General features: G+C 36.6%; 1 protein-coding gene and 1 long non-coding RNA gene across 10 annotated transcripts in view; one reads left to right on the top strand and one right to left on the bottom strand.

Moving 5' to 3' along the window:
- LOC141378793 (uncharacterized) overlaps nucleotides 1–26,721 on the top strand; it is a 359,890-nt gene that overhangs the window by 286,005 nt on the left and 47,164 nt on the right. The gene's annotated exons all lie outside the window — the stretch shown is intronic.
- Nucleotides 1–26,721, bottom strand: part of arhgef17 (Rho guanine nucleotide exchange factor (GEF) 17) — a 163,164-nt gene that overhangs the window by 49,644 nt on the left and 86,799 nt on the right. For 6 of the 9 annotated variants that reach the window (XR_012394158.1, XR_012394160.1, XR_012394159.1 and 3 more), the window contains exon 1: nucleotides 18,102–18,677. The exons of the other annotated variants lie outside the window; for them this stretch is intronic. Coding sequence is in view for 1 of the 6 variants with exons in the window: in XM_003200414.7 (XP_003200462.1) it covers nucleotides 18,102–18,284 (183 nt within the window). In the remaining 5 variants the exon portion in view is untranslated. Of the gene's footprint in view, nucleotides 1–18,101; nucleotides 18,678–26,721 lie in introns of those variants that run through there. 9 annotated transcript variants of the gene reach the window in all.

A 26,721-nucleotide genomic window follows, 5' to 3' on the forward strand; every position in this document is an offset into this window, starting at 1 on the left:
CCGTTTATTCACATCTGCAGCTGACGTCGGAACAACAGAAACGGGTGCTACTTTACCAACGTCACTTTAGAGCTAGTGTTTGAATGATTGTCTAGCATAATGTCTAAAGACAAAGCCTGTGATTTTGCTGACATTTTAAGATTATACGGCTGAACAGCATGAAATGCCATCAGTCTACAGAGATTTGTGGCCGCTGACACACAGTATCTCCGAAATTATAAGTATTTTAAATAGGCTCTGTCCTTATAAATAAACTGCATAGCTGCAATCTAAACAACTACATTCTCGCCTAAAAAAGCCTCAAAAGTGCATTATGTTATCCAATTGCCGCAATTTTTGTCAAACTGTAGTGAGTTTATTGATCTGCTATGACTCTGTGGATGGAGTAATACAGAAGGGGGAAGAGGCTGTATGAGTGCTGTTATTACAGAATATTGCATGGCTATCAGCCAATCAGATTCGAGAACCAGACAGAACTGTTGAGTGTTGATATATATATATATATATATATATATATATATATATATATATATATATATATATATATATATATATATATATATATATATATATATATATATATATATATATATACACATACATACATACATACATACATACATACATACATACATACATATATATATATAGTGTTTCTTGATCAAATCAGAATTGTGGGACACTGAAGACAAATCATTAAACTTCTAAAATAATATTTTTTACAAGTACATCATTATTTACAGCAGTGCTAATATGGGACTTGAATGTACTTAGAGCAAAAATTAAAAAAATTGAAAGAAAAAAGAAAGAAAGATGAGGAGATAAAAGAAAATATTAAGATAGAAAAAAAACTAACAAAAGAATGGAATGATGAAAGATGACAGAATATAATATATATACATACAAATCAAAGACAAGAAGGGAATGATGAAATATCAAAAGACAAGAAAGCAGTGAAGGATCAAAGGAGAAAAGGGAAAAATCACCAACGATTAATGAAAAAAAGATGGAAAGAATGAAATAAAGAGATATTGAAGGAAAATAAAAGAACTGACGAAAGAATAAAAGAAAAATATTGAAGGAAGGAACGAAAATAAATAAATGACAAAAGATCAAATAAGAAAAAATTCAAACAGAGAAAAAAAATATTTAAAAATAAATAAAACAGAACCAAACGAAAGTAAGAGAAGAAAAAGAAAGAAAGAAAAATATTGAAAGAAAAAAAAATCAATGAAAAAATAAATAAATATACAAAGAACCAAACAATGAAGGATAAAAAAGTGAAGACAAAAAAATATCATGGGCAACACAGTGGCGCAGTAGGTAGTGCTGTTGCCTCACAGCAAGAAAGTCGCTGGTTCGAACCTTGGCTGGGTCAGGTGGCGTTTCTGTGTGGAGTTTGCATGTTCTCCCTGCGTTCACGTGGGTTTCCTTTGGGTGCTCCGGTTTCCCCCACAGTCCAAAGACATGCGGTACAGGTGAATTGGGTAGGCTAAATTGTCTGTAGTGTATGAGTGTGAATGAGTGTGTATGGATGTTTCTTAGAGATGGGTTGCAGCTGGAAGGGCATCCGCTGTGTGAAATGTATGCTGGATAAGTTGGCAGTTCATTCTGCTGTGGCGACCCCAGATTAATAAAGGGACTAAGCCGACAAGAAAATGAATGAATGAATGAAAATAAGATCACCGAAGAAAGAAAGAATGTTGAAGAACAAAAACAGAGAAAAAAAAACATTTAAATATCAAAAGAACAAAACTGCAAAGATTCAAACAAAAGTGACAGATGACAATAAACAAGAAAGAAATAAAGCTGTGTGTTCTTGTACTGTATGTCAGACTTATTCTCATATCAATCAATTGGATCAGCAGCAGGTTTGATAGACTGAAGTGACCACAGCTCTACAACAGCACTAAATAAACCTGCTGACCTGCTGCTCTAAACACACTGCTGATCCAGTTTAAAGCGGTTTCTCAGCAGGACACCAGTTACTTTCACCTGAGACCAATCAAAGCACCACACATGATACGTATATTGAAAGTATATGCAGTATCTATATTGCAGAGAGGTGCAATATAATACAGTAATATAATAGTGTCTGTTTCGATAAAATGATTTAAAACATGAAATAAATTTGCTTATTAAATTTACTTAGTAAAGTGCAACATTTGCAATGTCAAGGTCATAGGATCGATCCCAGAGACTGCATAGGCTAAATGTATTAAGTCGGTGCAATGTAAATAATTCTGTTAGCCAAACACATGACATGAAGGTGTATTTTCAGACAAAGCACTGCTATTTTTAACCATCTTAACCTTTCCTGAATTCACAGAGTCTGCATGTGTCTTCATGTCAGACTGTGCTTTCCTCGGGGTATTGCAGAAGTGCTGTGGCGGGACGTGTTTCACTGCTGCCACACATGCGGATGGAGCTGCCGGACTTATTCTGCCCCCTCGATGAGCCTCCAGAGAGCAGTTCTCTCCAAATGCAGTTTAAAACGTTTTATTGCCAGTTTATTTTTAGGCCTGAGTTCAGGCAGAGGCTCGGGCAGCACATCCTGACCTGTGTGTGTGTTGACGAAGTAATGACAAAAGATCCTTGAATTACCATTGTGTATGAAATGTGCTATATAATTACATTTAGATTTCCTGGAATTTAGTATGATCATTACAAGATCAAAAAAATAAAATAAAAATAAAATAATCTCAATGTAATAATGCAAGAAATATCATTATTACATTGACTTTATGCATTTAGCTCATGCACTGTCATTTTCTAAATGTAAAATGTGGCATGCCACAAGGATCAGTTTTAGGTCCAATCCTGTTTATACATTATATTAATGATATGTGTAGGATATCAGAGTTCATTCATTCATATTCTTGTCAGCTTAGTCCATTTACTAATCCGGGGTCGCCACAGTGGAATGAACCGCCGACTCATCCAGCACGTTTTTATGCAGCGGATGCCCTTCCAGCCGCAACCCATCTCTGGGAAACATCCACACACACTCATACACTACGGACAATTTAGCCTACCCAATTCACCTGTACCTGTGGACAGGGAGACCATGCAAACTCCACACAGAAACGCCAACTGAGCCGAGCCGAGCAAGGTTCGAACCAGCGACCTTCTTGCTGTGAGGCGACAGCACTACCTACTACTTCGTCACCCTAAATAAATTCAATAATAATTATTATAAAACAATTCCGATAATACAAATACAAATACATATATATATATATATCATTATTAATGATTAAACTAAATTATATAATTTATTAACTGTATAACTAGGGCAGCGTAGCAAAGCAAAACACATGCGCTATAGGTGAATTGGGGATGTTAAATTGACCATAGTGTGTGTGTGTGTGTGTGTGTGTGTGTGCGTGTGTGTGTGTGTGTGTGTGTGTGTGTGTGTGAATGAGAGTGCACGGGTGTTTCCTAGTGATGGGTTGCATCACTAAAACATATGCTGGATAAGTTGGCGGCTCATTCCGCTGTGGCGACCCAAAAGAAAATGAATGAATATAAAAATAAAATAACTCAATACATCAATCAATACAAACTGCAACAGATACTTGATGCTTAATAACACTGTTCAACGGCAACAGACAATTTTTTCTTTTCGGCTTAGTCCCTTTATTAAGCTGGGGTTGCCACAGCGGAATGAACCGCCAACTAATCCAGCATATGTTTTGCGCAGCAGATTCCCTTCCAGCTGCAACCCATCACTGGGAAACACCCATACACACTTATTCACACTCATACACTACTGACAATTTAGCTTACCCAATTCACCTGTACCCCATGTCTTTGGACTGTGGGGGAAACCGGAGCACCCGGAGCAACCCACGCCAACACGGGGAGAACATGCAAACTCCACACAGAAATGCCAACTGACCCAGCCGGGACTCGAACCAGCGACATTCTTGCTGTGAGGCGATTGTTCTACCCACTGCGCCACACACACGCACACACACACGCACACACTGTGAGGCCTCAAAAGTCAAAGCACTGCTTCAGAAATCTAATTCATTTATACATCAACAAAAGCCTTGAACATTCTTGGCATTTGCCTTACATAATGTCAAAAGGTGCCTTGTGTGCCCGATTGTCCCGGTGCATTATGGGGCGGATTCATTATTATAAAATCACATTATGAACGCAGCAACCTGCAAATGCTTTTCTTGGAAGGACGAGGTCAAGCTGAGCGGCGCCGCGGAGGAACATGAAGAGAAATATGAATCTGTAATGAGCAAATGTTGATGGCAGCGCATCTGTTTAACATGTTCAGTGTGACCAAACGACAAATCAATGAGCATTTCTAGAGCCAACAAACAAACGACACACACACTTTCACAACACACAGACAGATTTTACTCAAGAGGAACAGATTCTGGATTATTTCATTAGCTTAAAGAGCCCATATTATGGGTTTTTGAAAATTCCCCTCCATGTAGTTTGTAACACAGCTCTAAGTGAAGTGAAGTATCCAGCTAAGGCTTAAATCTGTAAGAATACAGTGTTTAAAACAGTTGATTCATCTATAAAAGAGTCGACTCATAGTGCTTTAAACGAGTCGCCTTGATAACGAGTCATTAGGTGTTTCGCCATGACGTACGAATGAAACCAAGTTATTCACGTGCACGCGCAAACCCGGGAGATTTCAAACCTGAGGCCCCGCCCTCTGACACAGAAACCCAGACACACACACACACCCACAAACACACAAACATGCCGGTCGATTGAAGTCACACTGCAGATGGATATTATCGAGTCTCTACCCAAAGATGAAACCTCAGCATTATAACCAAGCAGTTGGAAACTACTGGAAACTTCTGGAAACTACATGCTACAAAGAATACTTCATCAGCGTTTGTTAAAGGAAGGATCAGTAAAGAGTAACTTACTGATGGACGTCAGGATGGGTTTCTTCCTCCATTTATCAAGTGTAAGTACGTGCGATTAAAGTTGTTCCCTCGTTTACTCTAGCTTGCAAATGTATTTAGTTGTGTTTTGTTACTTGTAACCGCGTGTACTGTATCAGGTTAACTGGCTATATTCTCTTATCGCGTGCAAAGTCACGTTAAAAACACGACGCGTGCTGCTTTGTTTACGGAGCTCCGTGGACGAGGGTAGTGTGTGCGTGCGTGCGCTGTCGTCCGGAGGTATGTGTGTGTGTTTGTGTGTGTGTGTGCGCGCGCGCGCGTTGTCGTCCGGAGGTGTGTGTGTGTGTGTTTTTGTGTGTGTGTGTGTGTGCGCGCGCAAGGACGAGGGCAATGTGTGTTTGTGTGTGTCTGTGAAAAGAGCAGAGTGAGACAAGCCACGAGATCTCCTCGACAGTTTTTGCTCAATAAAATAGTTAGTCGTCTGTATTTTCAAGTCCATCGACTGTATTTACATTGACCCTACACTATCGAGCGTGTATGAACTGTGATTACTTTTATATTGCTGATTAGCTGTTGGGCATTTCACTCTCTCACTGAAGGCAGTCGACCAATCGCAACAGGCTGTCATCGGTCCAATCAGCACAGATTAGCTTCGCGCTAAGGAGGGGTTTGGAAACAAATGAATCACTGGACGATTCATACAGGAGTCGCTGGGATAATTAGGTAAAAATAAATGCAGATTATAAGACCATGAAAGTGTTATTTGACCTTGCATGCATATTAGACTGTTGTTGGAGACCCTTACAACCAAGATATGACCCTATTTCATGTATAATATGGGCTCTTTAAGGTCACACTTTCTTACACTTTACTATAAGGTTTCATCCATCAATCCATCCATCTAGATGTCCATCATCCCTCTATCCATGTCAATCATCCATCCATCCATCTTTTCCACTGTCCATCCAAGCATCTGACTATCATTAATTTATTCTTCTAGATGTCTATCATACTTCCATTCATGTCAATCATCCATCATCCAACAGCTAAACAACTTTCCTACAGTCCATCTGACCACCTGACTATCGTCCATCTATTAATCCATTCATCCATCCATCTGTCCGCCCATTCATCCGTGCATTTATTTTTCCATCAATCAGTCCATCCATGCATTTGTCCATCTCTCCATCTTCTTGTCAATCATCCATAAATTCATTCATGTCAACCTCCATCCATCTGTCCATCCATCCAAGTGACCATCATCTCTCCATCCAAGTCAATCATCCATCTATCCATCCATCCATGTCAACCATCCATATATCCCTCTAGATGACTGTCATCCCTCCATCCACTTGTCAATCAATCATCCATCCATCCATTCATCCATCCATCCAAATGTCTATCATCCCTCCATCTGCTTGTCAACCATCAATACATCCATCAATCCATTCATATGTCTATCATCCCTCCATCCACTTGTCAATCATCCATCTACCCATCCATCAATGTCAACCATTTAGATGACTATTATCCTTCCATCCACTTGTCAATCATCCATCTATCCATCCATCTGTTTGTCCATTCATACATGTAGATGACTATCCTCCCTCTATCCACTTGTCTATCATCCATCCATCCATCAATGTCAACCATCCATCTAGGTGACTCATTCCTCTATCCACTTGCTAAACATCCATCTATCCATCCATCCATCTAAGTGACCATCATCTCTCCATCCATGTCAATCATTCATCCATCCATCCATCCATCCATGTCAACCATTCATATTTCCATCTAGATGACTATCATCCCTCCATCCACTTGTCAATCATCCACCCATCCATCCATCCATCCATCAATCCATCCATCCAGATTATTATCATCCCTCTATCGCTTGTCAATCATCCATCCATCCATCCATCCATCCATCCATCCAAATGTCTATCATCCCTCCATCTGCTTGTCAACCATCAATACATCCATCAATCCATCCAGATGACTATCATCCCTCCATCCACTTGTCAATTATCCATCTATCAATCCATCAATGTCAACCATCCATCTAGGTGACTCATTCCTCTATCCACTTGTTAAACATCCATCTATCCATCCATCCATCCAAGTGACTATCATCTCTCCATCTATGTGTCAATCATCCATCTATCCATCCATCCATGTCAAACATCCATATATCCATTTAGATGACTATCGTCCCTCCATCCACTTGTCAATCATCTGTCCATCCATCAATCCATCCATAAGATTATCATCCCTCTATCGCTTGTCAATCATCCATCCATCCATGCATCCATCCATCCAAATGTCTATCATCCCTCCATCTGCTTATCAACAATCAATACATCCATAAATCCATCCAGATGACTATCATTCCTCCATCCACTTGTCAATCATCCATCTATCCATCCATGTCAACCATCCATCCATTATCTGTGTATCTTTTTTTACAACTCTATCCATCTATTATCCACCAATCCATCCATCCATCCATCCATCCATCCATCCTACTGTCCATCCAATCACCTGACTATCCATTCTCACTACTGTTCATCTATGCACCTGACTATCATCCATGTCTTTATACCTCCATTCATCATCATCTGTATATCCTTCATCTACAAGTTTATCCATCCATTATCCACCAATCCATCCTTGAATTTATCCATCCACCCATCCATCCACCCAATTACCTCAATATCCATTCTCTCTACTGTTCATCTATGTACCTGTCTATCATCCATGTATTTACACCTCCACTCATCCATCATCTGTGTGTTTATCGTGTACAAGTCTATCCGTCCATTATCCACCATCCATCCATCCATCCATCCATCAATATGTCCAATCATCCATCTATCAATATATCTGTCCCCCTTCAATTGCCAAATAGCAAAACACAAACACACTCCATAAAAAAAGAGACATAAGCAGAATGGACTAAACCATTACAGTATAACATTAAATCATTTTTCCACAAATAACAGTCAGACCATACAGAGCATTTCTTTTACACATCTGAAAACATAAAAATTTCCAAATTTAGTACATTTAATCAGAATCAACTATTTAGGTCATCCAGGGCAAGAGTAATCCACTGTTCAAGACTCTGACTGAAGCGTTTGGTTGCGTTTTATAAGCAACATTGTTTTCTAAGTTATGAGAAGATCTCATTTCCTCCAAAAGCACTGTGTACTTAAGCCAAACATGGTATTTCTGCCAACCACATCAGCTTCAATAAAACACACACACACACACACACACACACACACACCTGCAATCTGCAATTTGATCCATCATCGCCAATCAAACGCACCTGGCTTTGATGTGATCAGAAACGGTCACCGGTCGCTAATCACAATGAGAAAACTCTGCACGCTCAATCACGAAAGAGTGCGGAGAACGTTCAAGCGTTACACGGGAATTTGTCTGCTGGACGCGGTTCAAACAGGTGCAGTGGGGGATTAGCTGGCTATGGATACAGGTGGTTTATAGGTGCATATATGGGTAGCAATGGAAGGTCACTGGTTTAACTGGTAAACCAGCTAAACTTGTGCCATTCAGTTCAGGGAACAACGTTTTCTCATTGACAAGCCATTTGGAGAAGTCAAAGCATAAAAAAAATTCATTGGATTTATACATACTGCATTATTGAAATATACCTCAACCTCAAATCAGAGAAAGTTGAGACAGCTTGAATGTTAAAGAGGCCGTCCTATGAATTGTCAGTCACTGATATGGCCCCCCACCAATTTGAGTTTGAGACCCCTAATCTAGAAGCAATATCACCACATGGGCTCAGGGCTACTTTGGCAAACCTTTGTCAAGTACCAATATACGTAGTTACAGTTGAAGTATTCACCCCCCTGTTTATTTTCCCCCAATTTCTGTTGGAGAGCAGATTGTTTTAACACATTTCTAAACATAATAGTTTTAATAACTCATTTCTAATAACTGATTTATTTCATCTATGCCATGATGCATTGATGTTATTCAAGACACTTCTATACAGCTTAAAGTGACATTTAAAAGCTTAACTAGGTTATTTAGGTAGACAAGGCAGGTTAGGGTAATTAGGCAAGTTATTGTATAACGATGGTTTGTTCTGTAGACTATCGAAAAAAATTATAGCTTAAAGGGGCTAATAATTTTGACCTTAAAATGGTGTTTAAAAAATTTAAAGCTGCTTTTATTCTTGCTGAAATAAAGCAAATAAGACTTTCTCCGGAAGAAAAAATATTATCAGACATACTGTGAAAATGTCCTTGCTCTGTTAAACGTCATTTGGGAAATATTTAAAAAAGAAAAAATTTAAAGGGGGGCGAATAATTCTGACTTCAACTGTACACAAATCCACAAATGCCAGTGAACCCTGTACTGTGCCAAAAGGAAGCCCTATGTTAACAGTGTCCAGAAGCGCCATCGACTTCTCTGGGCTCAAAGGCATGTGGGATGGACCATAACACAGTGCAAACATGTACTGTGTTCAGATGTATTTCATTTTGTTTTGTTTTTTGCAGAAATCATATAAAATAACACCCATGATAAACATAGCTTGAATATTTAGAAAAAAATTGAAAACATAAATTTGCCTAAGACCATTTCAAGTAATTCCATTAACACGAAAAAATACAACCATAGAATATTCATTTCATAACCATATATGCTTTTAAAAAATAATGAATGTGTCAATGCAGATAGGAAATACTGAAAAAAATGTTTAGTTGTTTAAACATGCTATGTGAGCTTTTCAATCATATAGTAAGGTATAAAAAATGCTTAAAATATATAGTAAGTAATGTGTATTTGCCACAGGACAATGGTGCCAGTGCGCTCACCACACAACAGCTCTAGGTGGAGTGAAGAGACAGTGACAGAGCCAATTTGGTGAACAGGGATATTTAGAAGGCCATGATAAGTAAGGGCCTATGGAGGAATCTGGCCAGAACACCGAGGTTACACCCCTACTCTTTACGAGAAGTGGGATTTTTAATGACCACAGAGAGTCGGGACCTCAGTTTAACATCTCCTCCGAAAGACAGCGCTCACTGATATTATAGCTACCCCTTCACTGTACTGGGGCATTAGGACCCACACAGGTTGAGCGCCCCCTCCTGGCCACACCACTTCCAACAGCAACCTAGTTTTCCCATGTGGGCTCCTATCCAGGTACTGACCAGGCTCAGCCCTGCTTAGCTTCTGTGAGTAAGTCTTGGGCTGCAGGGTGATATGGCTCTGATCAAGGTATATTTTATATTATAGAAAACATAAAATCATAAATATCTGTAACAATTTCTGAATTCAGATCACCTATCAACTTAATCAACAGCTAAAATCATGTAAATATTTGGGTCAAGTTAATGTTTAAAAACAAACCTGGAGATCTTTGCATCTCAACTAGTCATTCAGAAAATCCACAGACTTTTCCACATATTATTAAAAACATGTAGTCTATCAGAAACGCAGCCGAGAGCAAAGAGTGCTTTGAAAGTGTGAGCAGTAGTTGCCTAGCAGCAGACATCAGTCCTCAACCCTGCACACACACACACACACACTCAGATGATCTGCACTGTCGTCATCCCTGACACCAGTGTCCTTAACTACATCACAAGAGCTCAAATCACACTGCCTTTCAACACTTTCATGCAGCCAGACTCGGCTCTCCTTCTCCCCCAGCAACAAGTCTTCATCAGCTTCCTTTCAGATACAAATCTGCAGTCCCGCAGAGCTTATGCAACTGTGACGAGTGTAGGGAGAAGCATGTGTGGTCAGTTTTCAGTGGCAATATTGATTCGATTATAACTGACCGTTTTATCTAAGCCAGCGGATTAGAGAAACAATCTGTGTAAATACTGTACAAATGAAAACAATGAAAATGGGGGAAACGGGATCATTATAATCCATAAATAATTACAAAATATGCATAGACATGCTACATAGCAGAATAGAAGGATTGATAGAGAAACAGACAACGGATAGATAGATAGATAGATAGATAGATAGATAGATAGATAGATAGATAGATAGATAGATAGATAGATAGATAGATAGATAGATGGATAGATGGATAGATGGATAGATGGATAGATAGATGGATGGATGGATGGATGGATGGATGGACAGATAGTTGGATGGATAGACAGATAAAGATAGATAGATAGATAGATAGATAGATAGATAGATAGATAGATAGATAGATAGATAGATAGATAGATAGATAGATAGATAGATAGATAGATAGATAGATAGATAGATAGATAGATAGATAGATAGATACTATTGTATTCCCTATTTTAGATTCGTGAGCTTTGTCAGCCTTTCCTCAGGCCATTGTTATTTTCAGGAGAAGAAAACAAAGAAAATCCCACAATATAGTGACTGCACTGTTTTTCATAAGGCAGAAGCACTGAGTCTAAGAGCTGCCTTTGCTGTCTGTATGGCTAGAGGTCTGCCCTACTAGTGGAGACAAACAAAGACACTCAACAAGAAACAAAACAGACCAATGATTCACACTTTCTGTTGGCTGTTTTAACCACATTTAGTGCTGTTTATCACACTGGTTGCCATTACTGTTTCTCATGAGAATGATTAGAGATTGTCTGTGATACCTAATATGATGTGGCTTGTGTGTTATTACATTTTAGGCGAGCTTTCAATGACAGAGCCCATTAGGAAACTCAACATATCAACAACCAACCCACAACATCACATTTCTCTTCTTAAAATGAACATGCATGCAAGTGTAAACCTAAAACTCACTTCTCATATCATTTAGTCGTATGCAAATAAAACTTTTACACTAGTCAGTACCATACGGTCAGTGCCAGCTCTGCCCCAGCCTTTACAAAAACAGGTCATGGGATCGGAGCCAGTTGGCTATTTCTGGCTGGCGTAGAACATTCACGAGCAATAAACACTGAGAAAGAGCATCGCAGACTAAAACAAAGCCAAAAATGAGCAAAAGAAATGGAGACGGAGAGTAAAAGCAGATCTAATATGGGTTAGTTTGTTACAACGCTATAGGGGCTTCTCACATTTCCGGGTTTAGCAGTAGCGGAAGTCGTCATAGTTGGTAAACTTATGAGTGCAGTGAATGTGAGAGTACATCAAACACAATTGCAATCCGATTTGCTAAAATAATAATAAAAAACTCCACGATGATGTTATCAAGACTATCGGAGAAAGGAAAAAACTTGTGCGAGACTGATAACGACAGCCAGAAACGTCAAATTCACTGTCCTGCTTCCATAAGCTCTACATTACAAATGCCTCGCATGAGCAGTAACTCATTTTTTTGTGATTTGATGCAAAGATTACATAATACATACATAAATATCTATAAATATACACTACCTGACAAAAGTCTTGTCGTCGATACCCCCAGTTGTAGGGGTAACAGATAATAACTTGACTTCTAGTTGTTCATTTGGAAAAGTGTCAGAAGGTAGATTTTTTAGCTGAATCATCTGTTGAACTGCATCCCCCCCAGACCTAAGATTCTCATAGAAATCAGTCAAGTTTGGTGCAGGAAAAGTCATGGTTTGGGGTTCCATTCAGTATTGGGGTATGTGAGAGATCTGCAGAGTGGACGCAACATCAACAGCCCTAAGCCTGGTTTATTTTCGATGCATCTGCTGGTACGTTTGAGTGCACGTGGCGTTTTATTTTGAGAAACATTTAAAATATTTTGGAGCAGTAAACATATCAGGCTAAATAATTCAAATAAATTCAATCTGCTGTCTTTATTTTTTTTTTTTAATTATGATTTTTTAACAATTTAAAACGACATCTTTAGATACTGCTGTCCTAAAAAAAAAAAAGGAAATAAAAAATCTTACTCATACCTTAGGAATGGTTTTACAGAAAATTTGGCGGTTTTTAAACCTTGACTTTTCAAAACCGCGGTATACCTTGAAAATGGTTATCGTCCCATACCTACTAGATAATCAGTAATTCTTGGCTAGAAATGGGAAAGGGGGAAAGTTTTTGTAAAAGTTTGTAAAAACCTGAGGGATAAGTTTGTTAAAGCCAAAACAGATGATTAATTACAGAAATATGTTTTTCCACTATTCATTTTAAATTTAAAACAATTTAATAGTTGCAAAACTAGAATTAATGAATAAATTATTTATTTGATAAAAATCCTATTTGAACCTATCGGTTTACAACATTTGGACTTTATTGGTGATAAAGGTGTTGTCATTAATATTTTAATAATCTATAATAGGTAGAACTTTTAACAGTGATGCATCAAAGTATGATTTGAATTTTTTTTGAATGGTTGTAAAAATCTTTAAAATAATTTACGAAAATAATCAAAATAATTTGTTTAAAAATTCGTTGAATGATATTAATGATATGACGTAGTGCCACAAACATCCTACTTCTATGGTTATCCAACTGATTTTATGGTGGGTTTATTTTGACCCCCTGCTGTCGTTTGAAAGATTATCACAACGCATCAAGTATAAAAGCCTCGTCCATTTCATGAGGTGCACGCGCAGTCAGTGGAGGTACGCGATGCGGAGCGCCAGGCGAAAGTATAAATCTGGCTTAAGGTGTCATGACATTTGTGCTGCCCAATACATTACAAACATCAAAATTCCTGAAAGCAAAGAAGGTCAAGGTGCTCCAGGATTGGCCAGCCCAGTCACCAGACATGAACATTATTGAGTATGTCTGGGATAAGATGAAGGAGGAGGCAAGAACTCTTTCTTTGCCATTCCAGATGACTTTATTAATCAGTGATTTGAGTCATTGCAGAGATGTATGGATGCAGTCCTCCAAGCTCATGATGGAGTCACACACAATATTCATTCTGTTTTCACTGCACCATGACTTCATATTCTATACTGGACATTATTTCAGTTCAGTGACAAGACTTTTGTCTAAGCAAAGTCAGACCTTACTGTCCTAATGAAATCATTCAAAATCAAGGCTTGATCATATTTTATTTTGGTAAAATAGATGTAATCTAGGGGCATTTGCCTTTCATATAAGCCACTTCTGATACCAAATGATCAACTAGAAGTCAAATTATTATATGTTGTTCCTAAAACTCGGATAGGCGACAAGACTTCTGTCAGGAAGTGTATGATATAAAAATAAACAATCAAAATATTAAAAACTTTCAAGGACTGAAGATGATAATGGCAATTAAACAGTCTTGTGAAAAGGCTCTATTGGCTGCAGTGGCGTTCAAAGTGAACCAATCACCTCGCAGCCTCACACCAGTGATTATGCGTGCCATATGTGAGTGTAAGACAGTCTTAAGACAGACGCCCACAGGGTCATGCAGACAAGTAAATCCCCTCAGTGTCTGGACACGCAGTAATCCCAAAACACTCCTCTCGGCTGCAGTGTCCAGTGGCTGGAGGGAGGAACGGGTTTAGCACATGTTGAAATGACATATAACAATAATAATAATCCTCCCTCTAGCACTAAATTCTCTAAGCACTAACAGTTCATTTATTACTCTTCCTGTTGAATCACTGTATGCCTCCCCAATTGTGAGTCGCTTTGGAGAAAAGCGTCTGCTAAACGGCTGATTGTAAATGTTGATGTGAGCAGGTAGAGAGCAGAAGATGGTGGTCTCTCTCTGAAGATGATGGCACTGTAATCTCATGATTCAACAAGCCGCTGATTTAGTCGCTCTAATTCTATTAAGGGTGAGAGGAGAATAACCTGCAGCAGAGAGACAGAGACGTCAACTAAACACTGCAATAGAGGAAAGAGGACACCTACCTGCCTGTCTGCCTGTCTGTCTGCCTATCTGTCTGTCTGTCTGTCTGTCTGTCTGTCTGTCTGTCTGTCTGCCTGCCTGCCTGCCTGCCTGCCTGCCTGCCTATCTATCTATCTATCTATCTATCTATCTATCTATCTATCTATCTATCTATCTATCTATCTATCTATCTATCTATCTATCTATCTATCTATCTATCTATCTATCTATCTATCTATCTATCTATTCTTCAAAAGATCTTATTTTGTGTTTAACAGAAGAAAGAAACTCAAACAGGTCTGGAACAAGTAAAGGGTGAGCAATTAATGACAAAACTGTCATTTTTGGGTGAACTACCTCTTTAAGAAAAAGACCATGAAGAAGAGATCTATATACACTCAACATGCCACTTTATTAGGTACACCTTACTAGTGCCTGTCTGTCTATCTATCTTTTAACTTATTTTCCTATTCGTCTATCTATGACCTATGTATCTATCCATCTTCACAAAGGAAGACATTTGAAGAATGTTACAAATCGGTAACCACTGACTTCTACAGTAGGAAAAACAAATACCATGGAAGTCAACAGCTACAGGTTTTCAACATTTTACAAAATATCTTTTTTTTTCTTTAGTTCACCAGATCTGTGACAAATAAAGAGAGATTAAACGATGACAGAATTTTCAGTTTTGGGTGAACTGTCCCTTTAACTGGCCTGTTCATCCATCCATCTACCAACCACGCTATCAATCTATACATTACGATGCTGAAATTATGACAGCGACAATTCACACAAAACGAAAACTGACAAACTATTTACTGTCCCTTAGGTGGTTCCATCCCTTGATGAGTTGGTTAAACATACAAGAACATATTTTGAAAAAAGCTGAAAACCCAAAAGCAAAACTTAAAAAAAAAAAAAACACTATAAACGTCAGTGGTTACAGGTTTCCAGCATTCTTCAAAAGATCTTATTTTGTGTTTAACAGAAGAAAGAAACTCAAACAGGTTTGGAACAAGTAAAGGGTGAGTAATTAATGACTAAATTGTCATTTTTGGGTGAACAACATTCACAATGAAGTATCTCATGACAGAAAAGCAACACTACAGACTCGATGGTCTCTGCTTTAAGGCTTGTTCCTCAGCACTAAACTACAACTTGTCAGCATTCTTTGAAATATCTTCTTTTGTGTTTAACATTAGAAAGAAACTCAAACAGATTTAGAAATAGTAAAGGGTATGTTAATAATTTTTGAGTGAACTACCCCTTTAAGAAATTACAAATAAGACAATGAAGGACAGATCAGACTAGAGAGTAAAACACAACACAACAGACTCAATGGCCTCTGCTGTAAGACTCGCAACTCAGAACTGATCAACAGGTTTCCAGCATTCTTCAAAATATCTTCTTTTATTTTTTTAACAGAAGATTTGGAACAAGTAAAGGGCCAGTAAATAATGACCAAACTATTATTTTTGGGTGAACTACCCCTTTAAGAAAAAAAATAAGACAATGAAGAAGAGATCAGACTATAAACTGTGATTAGAAGACCTTCACAATGAAGAGTCTCAGCATAAAAACAACACAACAGACTGATCTACAGCACTGATCTACAGGTTTTCAGCATTCTTCAAAATATCTTCTTTTGTTGTTAACAACCTTCACAATGAAGAGTCTCATGTCAGAAAAGCAACACTACAGACTCAATGGCCTCTGCTGTAAGGCTCGTAACTCAGAACTGATCAACAGGTTTCCAGCATTCTTCAAAATATCTTCTTAAATTTTTTAACAGAAGGTTTGGAACAATTAAAGGGCCAGTAAATAATGACCAAACTGTCATTTTTGGGTGAACTACCCCTTTAAGAAAAACAAATAAGACAATGAAGAAGAGATCAGACTATAAACTGTGATTAGAAGACCTTCACAATGAAGAGTCTCAGCATAAAAACAACACAACAGACTGATCTACAGGTTTTCAGCATTCTTCAAAATATCTTCTTTTGTTTTTAACAACCTTCACAATGAAGAGTCTCATGTCAGAAAAGCAACACTACAGACTCAATGGTCTCTGCTTTAAGGCTTGTACCTCAGCACTAAACTACAACTTGTCAGCATTCTTCGAAACATCTTCTTTTGTGTTTAACATTAGAAAGAAACTCAAACAGATTTAGAAATAGTAAAGAGTGGGTTAATAATTTTTGAGTGAACTACCCCTTTAAGAAATTACAAATAAGACAATGAAGGACAGATCAGACTAGAGAGTAAAACACAACACAACAGACTCAATGGTCTTTGCTGTAAGACTCGTAACTCAGAACTGATCAACAGGTTTCCAGCATTCTTCAAAATATCTTCTTTTATTTTTTTAACAGAAGATTTGGAACGATTAAAGGGCCAGTAATTAATGACCAAACTATTATTTTTGGGTGAACTACCCTTTTAAGAAAAACAAATAAGACAATGAAGAAGAGATCAGACTATAAACTGTGATTAGAAGACCTTCACAATGAAGAGTCTCAGCATAAAAACAACACAACAGACTGATCTACAGGTTTTCAGCATTCTTCAAAATATCTTCTTTTGTTTTTAACAACCTTCACAATGAAGAGTCTCATGTCAGAAAAGCAACACTACAGACTCAATGGACTCGGCTGTAAGGCTTGTACCTCAGCACTAAACTACAACTTGTCAGCATTCTTTGAAATATCTTCTTTTGTGTTTAACATTAGAAAGAAACTCAAACAGATTAAGAAATAGTAAAGGGTATGTTAATACTTTTTGAGTGAACTACCCCTTTAAGAAATTACAAATAATACAATGAAGGACAGACTCAATGGCCTCTGCTGTAAGACTCGTAACTCAGAACTGATCAACAGGTTGTCAGCATTCTTCAAAATATCTTCTTTTATTTTTTAACAGAAGGTTTGGAACAAGTAAAGGGCCAGTAATTAATGACCAAACTATTATTTTTGGGTGAACTACCCTTTTAAGAAAAACAAATAAGACAATGAAGAAGAGATCAGACTATAAACTGTGATAAGAAGACCTTCACAACGAAGTGTCTCAGTATGAAAACAACACAACAGACTGATCTACAGCACTGATCTACAGGTTTTCAGCATTCTTCAAAATATCTTCTTTTGTTGTTAACAACCTTCACAATGAAGAGTCTCATGTCAGAAAAGCAACACTACAGACTCAATGGTCTCGGCTGTAAGGCTTGTACCTCAGCACTAAACTACAACTTGTCAGCATTCTTCGAAATATCTTCTTTTGTGTTTAACAGAAAAAAGGAACTCAAACAGATTTAGAACAAGTAAAGGGTGAGCTAGTAATTTTCTGAGTGAACTACCCCTTTACGAATAACACAAATAAAGGGCAGATCAGACTATAAAGTAAAAGATCTTCACTATGAAGAAACCAACACAACACAACACGTTCAGACTCAACAGTCTGTGCTGTAAGACTCGTACCTCAGCAATGGTCTGAGGAGCTCCAGTGTTTCCCACAATGCCGTTTCCATTGGGCTCGGCAGTGACGGAGCGCTCCACCTCTTCACCCACACCTCCACCATCATCACTGATGCTCTCTCCGCTCTCCTGCATCTCCTCCAGGGTGATGGTGAACTGGGCGAGGGTCCGTACCATCTGCAGCATGCGGCATGCGTGTCCCCCCCGCCCCGCAGACGGCGGCAATATAACTACCCCTAGCCCAAAATCCCCTGACCCAGCAGCTCAATCACGCAGCAACAGGCTGAAGAAGAGTCAGATCAGCTCCATAAGGATGAATGTATATGAAAATAAAGCTTTAAATCCAAGACCCTTTAAAAATCCCAAGAGCTGGACAGGGAGACGTATTTGAAGGCTTGTGTAATGTCGTTCGCTCTCTCCTTCTGAGGCAGGTAGACGGAGAAAGAGAGAGAGAGAGACAGTAAACACAGAGAGAGAGAGAGAGAGATCAGTGTGTAATGAGAGGCAGCAGCTCTCCAACAGCTGATCTCAGAGCAGCGCTTACAGACAAGGCCAATCCATGACTGATCACATGCTGAGCGGCTGGATTGGCTCAGGCTGGAGAGGATGGAAGCTGAGAGGTGTGGCTGTGTCTCTATGGCAACCAGGAGGCGGGGACTTGATTGACTGACAGAGAGATTCTCCTATTATGTATAGAAGTCAGAAGTATTAGCTCCTCTGAATGATTAGCCCCCCTGTATATTTGTTTTCCCCAAATTCTGTTTGACGCAAATAATAACACATTTCTAAACATGATTAGCATGGTAAATGTTAAAAAACGCAGCATTAAATGGGCAAGAGATAGGGTATAAGTAAGGTAAATGTTCAAACTGTGAATTACTTGAATAGAAATGGCTCCTGGTGTCACGGTGGCGCAGTGGGTAGCACGATCGCCTTACAGCAAGAAGAACGCTGGTTCACATTTCTGTGTGGAGTTTGCATGTTCTCTCCGTGTTGGCGTGGGTTTCCTCCTGGTGCTCTGGCTTCCCCCACAGTCCAAACACATGCGCTATAGGGGAATTGAATAAACTAAATTGGCCATAGTGTATGTGTGTGAATGTGAGAATGTATGGGTGTTTCCCAGTACTATACCAGGGTATTACCATGGTAATTTCATATCAAACTAGGACATTTACTGTTACTGAGATAAATGTAAAATAAAAACTCCTGGCTTTACTATGGTAGATGTCAAATAAACAGCGTATTACTATGGTAATTGTCACATCATTACGATGGGTGTTACTATAATATTACCAGGTTACTACCTTGGTATTATCATATCAAACTAGGACATTTACTGTTACTAAGACAAACGTCAGAAGTAAAAAAATAATAATAAAATCTTCTGGCTTTACTATGACAAATATCCAAGAAACAAAGTATTACCATGGTAATAAACACATTATTATCATGAGCCTTACTCATGACTAATATATTATTACCAGGGTATTACCATGGTATTATCATATAAAACTAGAACATTATTGTTACTAAAGGTTAAAAGAAAAAAAAAACTTTCTGACTTTAGTTTGGCAAATGTTTAAGAAACGGTATTACTATGGTTAATGCCATATTATTACCAGGGTATTACCATATCATTACCAAGGTATTACCATTGTATTATCATATCAAGCTAGGACATTTACTGTTAGATAAATGTCAAAAGCAAAAAAGCCTGGCTTTACCATCGCAAATGTCTAAGAAACAGGTATTTACTATGGTAAATGCCACATTAATTATATGTGTATTACCATAGTATTACCATGGTATTATCATATCAAACTAGGACATTTACTGTTACTAAGATAAACGTCAGATGTAAAAAAAATAAAATAAATAAAAATAAAAATAAAAAACACCTGGGTTTATCAAGGCAAATATCTAAAAAATGTAGTATTACCATGGGTATTACCATATTATTACCAGGATATTATCATATTATTACCAGGGTATTACCATATTATTACCAGGATATTATCATATTAATACCAGGGTATTACCATATTATTACCAGGATATTACCATATTATTACCAGGATATTATCATATTATTACCAGGGTATTACAATGGTATTATCATATCAAACTAGGACATTTACTGTTACTATGATAAAGGTCAAAAGAATAAAAACCTCCTGGCTTTACTATGGCAAATGTTTAAGAAACAGGGTATTACTATGGTAAATGCCATATTATTACCAGGGTATTAACATATTATTACCAGGGTATTACCATTGTATTATCATATCAAGCTAGGACATTTACTGTTACTAAGATAAATGTCAAAAGCAAAAAACGCCTGGCTTTACCATCACAAATGTCTAAGAAACAGGGTATTACTATGGTAAATGCTGCATTATTAACATGTGTATTACCATATTATTAACAGGGTATTACTATGGTATTATCATATCAAACTAGGACATTTACTGTTACTATGATAAAGGTCAAAAGAATAAAAACCTCCTGGCTTTACTATGGCAAATGTTTAAGAAACAGGGTATTACTATGGTAAATGCCATATTATTACCAGGGTATTAACATATTATTACCAGGGTATTACCATTGTATTATCATATCAAGCTAGGACATTTACTGTTACTAAGATAAATGTCAAAAGCAAAAAACGCCTGGCTTTACCATCACAAATGTCTAAGAAACAGGGTATTACTATGGTAAATGCTGCATTATTAACATGTGTATTACCATATTATTAACAGGGTATTACTATGGTATTATCATATCAAACTAGGACATTTACTGTTACTAAGATAAATGTCAGAAGTAAAAAACTCCTGGCTTTACTATGGTAAATATCTAAGAAATGTAGTATTACCATGGTCATTGCAACATTACCAGGCTATTACCTTTTCAGACCAGAACATTTGCTATTACTTAGATCAATATAAAAAACCTCCTGGCTTTACTATGGTAAATGTCAAAGAAACAGGGTATTGCCATGGTAAATGCCATACTATTACCAGGGTGTTACCATATTATTACCAGGGTATTACCATTGTACTATAATATCAAACTGGAATGTTTACTGTTACTTGGATATATGTAAAAACATCTCCTGGCATAACTATAGTAAATGTCTAAAAACCAGGGTATTACTGTGGTAAATGCCACATTTTTAACATGGGTGTTACCATATTATTACCACGGTAGAACCACGGTATTATCATATCAAACTAGATCATTTACTGTTACTAAGGTGAATGTTAAAATTAAAAAAACTCCTGGCTTTACTATGGTAGTAGATGTCTAAGAAACAGGGTATTATGGTAAATGGCACATTATTAACATTAGTATAACATGGGTGTTACCATATTATTACCAGAGTATTACCATATCAAACCGGAACATTTACTAATACTTAGATAAATGTAAAAAAAACCCTCCTAGTTTCACCATGACAAATGTCTAAGAAACAGGGCATTAGCGTGGTAAATCCCATATTATTACTAGGGTATTACCACATTATAACCAGGGTATTACCATGGTATTATATCAAACTAGAACATTTACTGTTTTTTAAAATGAATGTCAAAAGAAAAACTCCTGGCTTTACTATAGTAAATGTGGTAAGAAACATGGTATTACCATGGTAAACATGCAATAATGCATTATATCCCAAATGTCTACAGCCATAGTATTAGCATAACCAAACAACAAACCATTCGCAATGTAAAAATCATCCAGACAACCACAACACTTCTCTTTCCAATAATCACTTCCAGACTCTCACTTTCAACTTTTTTTTCTTCCTCTGTTCTACTCATGTCAAATCTGCGCTTTAAACCTACTGTATTATTTTTAGCCCAGAGGTTGTTCGGCATATTTTGGGGTGGTGGAAGCCATTATCAGCAAGTGCATTCATTCATTCATTCATTCATTTTCTTGTCAGCTTAGTCCCTTTACTAATCAGGGGTCGCCACAGCGGAATGAACCGCCAACTTATCCAGCAAGTTTTTATGCAGCGGATGCCCTTCCAGCCACAACCTATCTCTGGGAAAACAAGTGCATTTGTGCTGATGCATTATTGACCTGCATAGAGGCTTTATAAACACCTGAGAAGACACTGTCTAACCCAGTCATCAACGTAGGATCTCACAGCTTGGCACTGGCAGGTCAGGCCTTGCCTTCGGAAAGCACTTGCAGTCATGAATAATTAAGAAGCCGGCTCTTCTCATAGGATAAGAAAACTCAGCTATGAATAATAATGAGAAACCGACACGTCATCACTTCCTTAGAGTTTTGCGCTATGTCGCTGATTTTGATCCTGCCCCAAAAATCATTTTAAACCCGGAAGATGAAATTAGCTGACAAAAGCTCAAAATTATCCAGTTTTCCCCCACAATTACAAGCTAACAAATGCTAACATTGTCTTAATATATGCTCAACACACACAAATCTGTTAAAATTTTAAAAAAGTACTCGAGGGTTTCGTGAACCTTTAAGAATATTTCAATTATAGCCATTTTAACAGATTAATAAAAAGATCAGAATGTGAAAATGCATATCTTAAATAAATAAATAAATAATAATAAAAGTTAACAAAAAAGTGCAAGGTAAAGAGTAAGAGAGGCTGCGATTTCTGCTACCAGATCTATTATCAGCTGTCAGACTTCCACATGAAAATATGTATCGCGAAATTAGCTCAGTTTATGAATATTAATGATTAATAATCACAAGTTATTATAATTATGAATATTCAGAATTAACTTATAGTTAATTAATCAAAATAAATATAACAATGACCTTGCCTGCTTGTCTGAGCGGACTCTGTAATTTTTTATTTATTTACAAAGGGAATTATAACTACTTCCTAGTGAAGTAGATGAATAGTTTAGAAGTTTTAGTAAACTTTTTCTTTTTTTAACACGTATTTTTATTGACAATATACATAACATTGTGTAGAATGTGAGAATGCAAAGAGACTTTAACAATTAGCAAAGACAAATAATAATAACAAAAGAAAAATACAAATACAACCCACCCAGCCACCCCCCCATCCAAACAAGGTGTAATCGTCACAAATTTTGTCAAAGCATTTCTTATTTTGATGTTACGTTAAGAAAGTTGAAATGGCTGATGGTAATAATAAATAAAAACAGTAATATACAGAATAATGCACAAATAAATTACATTTACATATATGATAAAACATCAAATTAAAACAATTACATAAATAAGAGAAAGTAAAAACAACAACAGCAAAAAACACTTGCAAAACTAACTATAATTATACAAAATAATACGTTATTAAAGTCTAACAGAGGTAATGTGTCCAGAAATGGTCCCCAAATATAATCAAAGTCGTTGAGCTTTTGTCTGACTGAATACAATATTTTCTCAGGAGTACTATAAGATACAAGCTCATTGATCCAGTGTTTTTTCCAGGGAAGTTTTAGTAAACTTAATAAGCTTGTAGCAAGGATCTATCGTTAAAGGGCCCTGTGTTTCAGCAGGGTGTTTTCACACCTCTAGTTTGGAAAAAGTCAGGAAAGTGGGTGTGTCCAGCTCTGTTTGGGTGGGAGTGTCAGGGGAGGAAAAGAGGGAAGGTTTTGCATAAAAATGGGAGTGTCCGTTTTGGCACATGCTGATTTTTACAGAGGCAAAGCAAACATACTTACCATACACTCCACCTTGATTGGTGGGTTCGTTCAGCTTTACACACAAACTTTAAAGTGCATTACATATCAAACTCACAGGCCACACTAACATTAAACTTTCAAATTAAGGTGTGGCCACAAACTTTAGCCTGCGGGCCGCGAGATTTGAGACCCCTGATCTAAATAAACAAACAAATTTAGACTATAAAATAATGTGCAGTTGAAGTCCGAATTATTAGCCCCCTGAATTATTAGCGCCCCTGTTTATTTTTTCCCCCAATTTCTGTTTAATGGAGGGAAGATTGTTTCAGCACATTTCTAACCATAATAGTTTTAAAAACTTATTTCTAATAACTGATTTATTTTATCTTTGCCAAGATGACAGTAAATAATATTTGACTAGATATTTTTCAAGACACTTCTACACAGCTTAAAGTGACATTTAAAGGCTTAACTAGGTTAATTAGGTTAACTAGGCAGGTTAGGGTAATTAGGCAAGTTATTGTATAATGATGGTTTGTTCTGTAGATTATTGAAAAAAAAAATGCTTAAAAGGGCGAATTATTTTGTCCCAAAAATGTTTTTAAAAAAATTAATAACTGCTTTTAATCTAGCCGAAATAAAACAAATAAGACTTTCTCCAGAAGAAAAAATATTATCAGACATACTGTGAACATTTCCTGAATCTGTTAAAAATAATTTGGGAAATAAAAAAATAATAATAATAAATTAAATCAAAAGGGGGCAACATTCCATATACATTCCATTTTTTTCATCAGTTCATTTCATTTCCATCCGCTTTTAGCCCTGTCGGAGTTCAACATACACCAGAAACAAGTCTGACTTTTGCTGCCAATGCCAACCGAACTCCTACTCTGTTCTTACAGGGACGAGACTGCCCTTAACAGAGCCCCTCTGATCAGACTCCCAGAGCACCCTCCACAGAATTCCACATATACAATCCACCCAAACCAAAACCTTGATTTGATTTTTCGATTATTTTCGAACAAAATATCATACATAAAAAATATCATTAAAAAAAAAAAAAAAAACATTTCAACATGGCCGAAAATGGAGAGGGATAAAGCACAAGCTTATTATTTACCCACCCCATTACCACATACATCATCAAAACCTTCTGGCCAAAAGTTGCTTTTAAACAAACAAACAAACAAACAAACAAACAAACAAACAAACAAACAAACAAACAAATAAATAAATAAACAAATAAATAAATTAATGATAAATTAAATAAATAAATAAATAAATGAATAAACAAATAAATAGATAAACGAATAAATAAATTAATAAATAATTAAATAAATGAATGAATGAATGAATGAATAAATAATTGAATAAATAAATAAACAAATAAATAATTAAATAAACAAACAAACAAATAAATAAATACATAACACTCCATCCTCATGTAAACCAAGTTGCCAGAATTATGAAATGTGATGCATCTTCCTGATCTTCAGTAATATAATTGAATGCAGCAGCAGACAATACCTGACCCAGATCTCCATGTGACGCACACACACCTCATTTATTAATCGCTCGCATCATCAATACAACTCATTGAATCACACCATTTTCCATTTTCACCATCTATGAATGAGAAGCCACTTATTGCTTTTTTCCTGTGCATAAAATGTGTTTATTAATGAAAGCAGACAGCAAGAGCGGATTCGCTCGGCTAAATACAGGCAATAAATTCAAAGGAAATAGAGAAATGATGTTAGCCGTCAACTCTGACCTACATTCTGTGCTCTCAAAACAAAAATAATACAGCTTTAAAATCCCCTGACTGCATTTAAGGCTCATTCTCACCTATTAAACTACCGGAAAACTCAGGATAAATCACATTAACTGGGTGCTCGGATGGTTTTTCCTGCACTGTGTATGGAGCTTTACTGAAGACAAACTAACAAAGCAAGGACAAGACACAATGCTGAAGTCAGATATTCTGCTTTGAAAATGTGAGTTACGTGTCGGAACGTCTGTCTTTGTTTGGTTCTTTATACCTGCCCACTGCCAGTTAAGCCAATAATATTTCAGCACCCAGGTTGCCTTGATGGAAAACAGCGTATTTCATTCATTCAGTCAGGAAGGCTCTCAAAGCATGTGTCCACAACCAAAATGCAACCTCCAGTGGACAGTAGCAGACTCTAAAATGAGATGCAGATTCAGAGTTCCACATGAGGTGGTTATTATTTAGCAAATAATATAAATATAGTAGTGCCCTTACTGCACTCCAATGTAAGGTTTATAATCTAATTAATACCTGTTAAACCTCTTTAACATTATGAAATGTACACGCTGAATCACTGATAGGTGTTGACTTGCACTGAAGCTCAAAAATCTAATAAATAAATAAATAAAATCAGACACCAGCAAACAAATCTAAACATGTCTAAACCTTTTGTGTGAATAAAAAAATAAAACAAACAAATTTTTTTAAATAATAAAAATGAAATAAAATAAATCTGAAACCTGCTAAAATAACAAAAAAATTACTGTAAATAAAAAATACAATTAAATATGTTAAAAATGTCTAAAAAATTTTTTGTGAATAAAAACAAAACAAAAAAGTTGTAAAAAATGAAAATAAAATAATCAACAATCAGTTCAAATGACTAAAATACATTAAAATATAGAAATAAAAAGTATACATACATATAAGAATAAAATAATATAATTCAGAAACCAGCAAACATGTCTAAAACTTTAATAAAATTGAGCTAATCTGAGCAAATCTGAAATTTTGCTGTAAACAAAATAAATAACACAAAATACAAATATATTAAAAATAAAAAATTAAGTAAAAAAAAAGGAAAACAAAAACGAAATCAGTAAACAGCAAACATGCCGAAAAAGCTTATGTGAATAAAAAGACAATAAAGAAAACTATTTTTAAACAAAAAAAATTAAAATAAATAAACAAAACAAAAATTTGTAAAAAC

Source organism: Danio rerio, chromosome 18, assembly GCF_049306965.1.
Source record: "Danio rerio strain Tuebingen ecotype United States chromosome 18, GRCz12tu, whole genome shotgun sequence".
NCBI classification, from domain to species: Eukaryota; Metazoa; Chordata; class Actinopteri; order Cypriniformes; family Danionidae; genus Danio; species Danio rerio.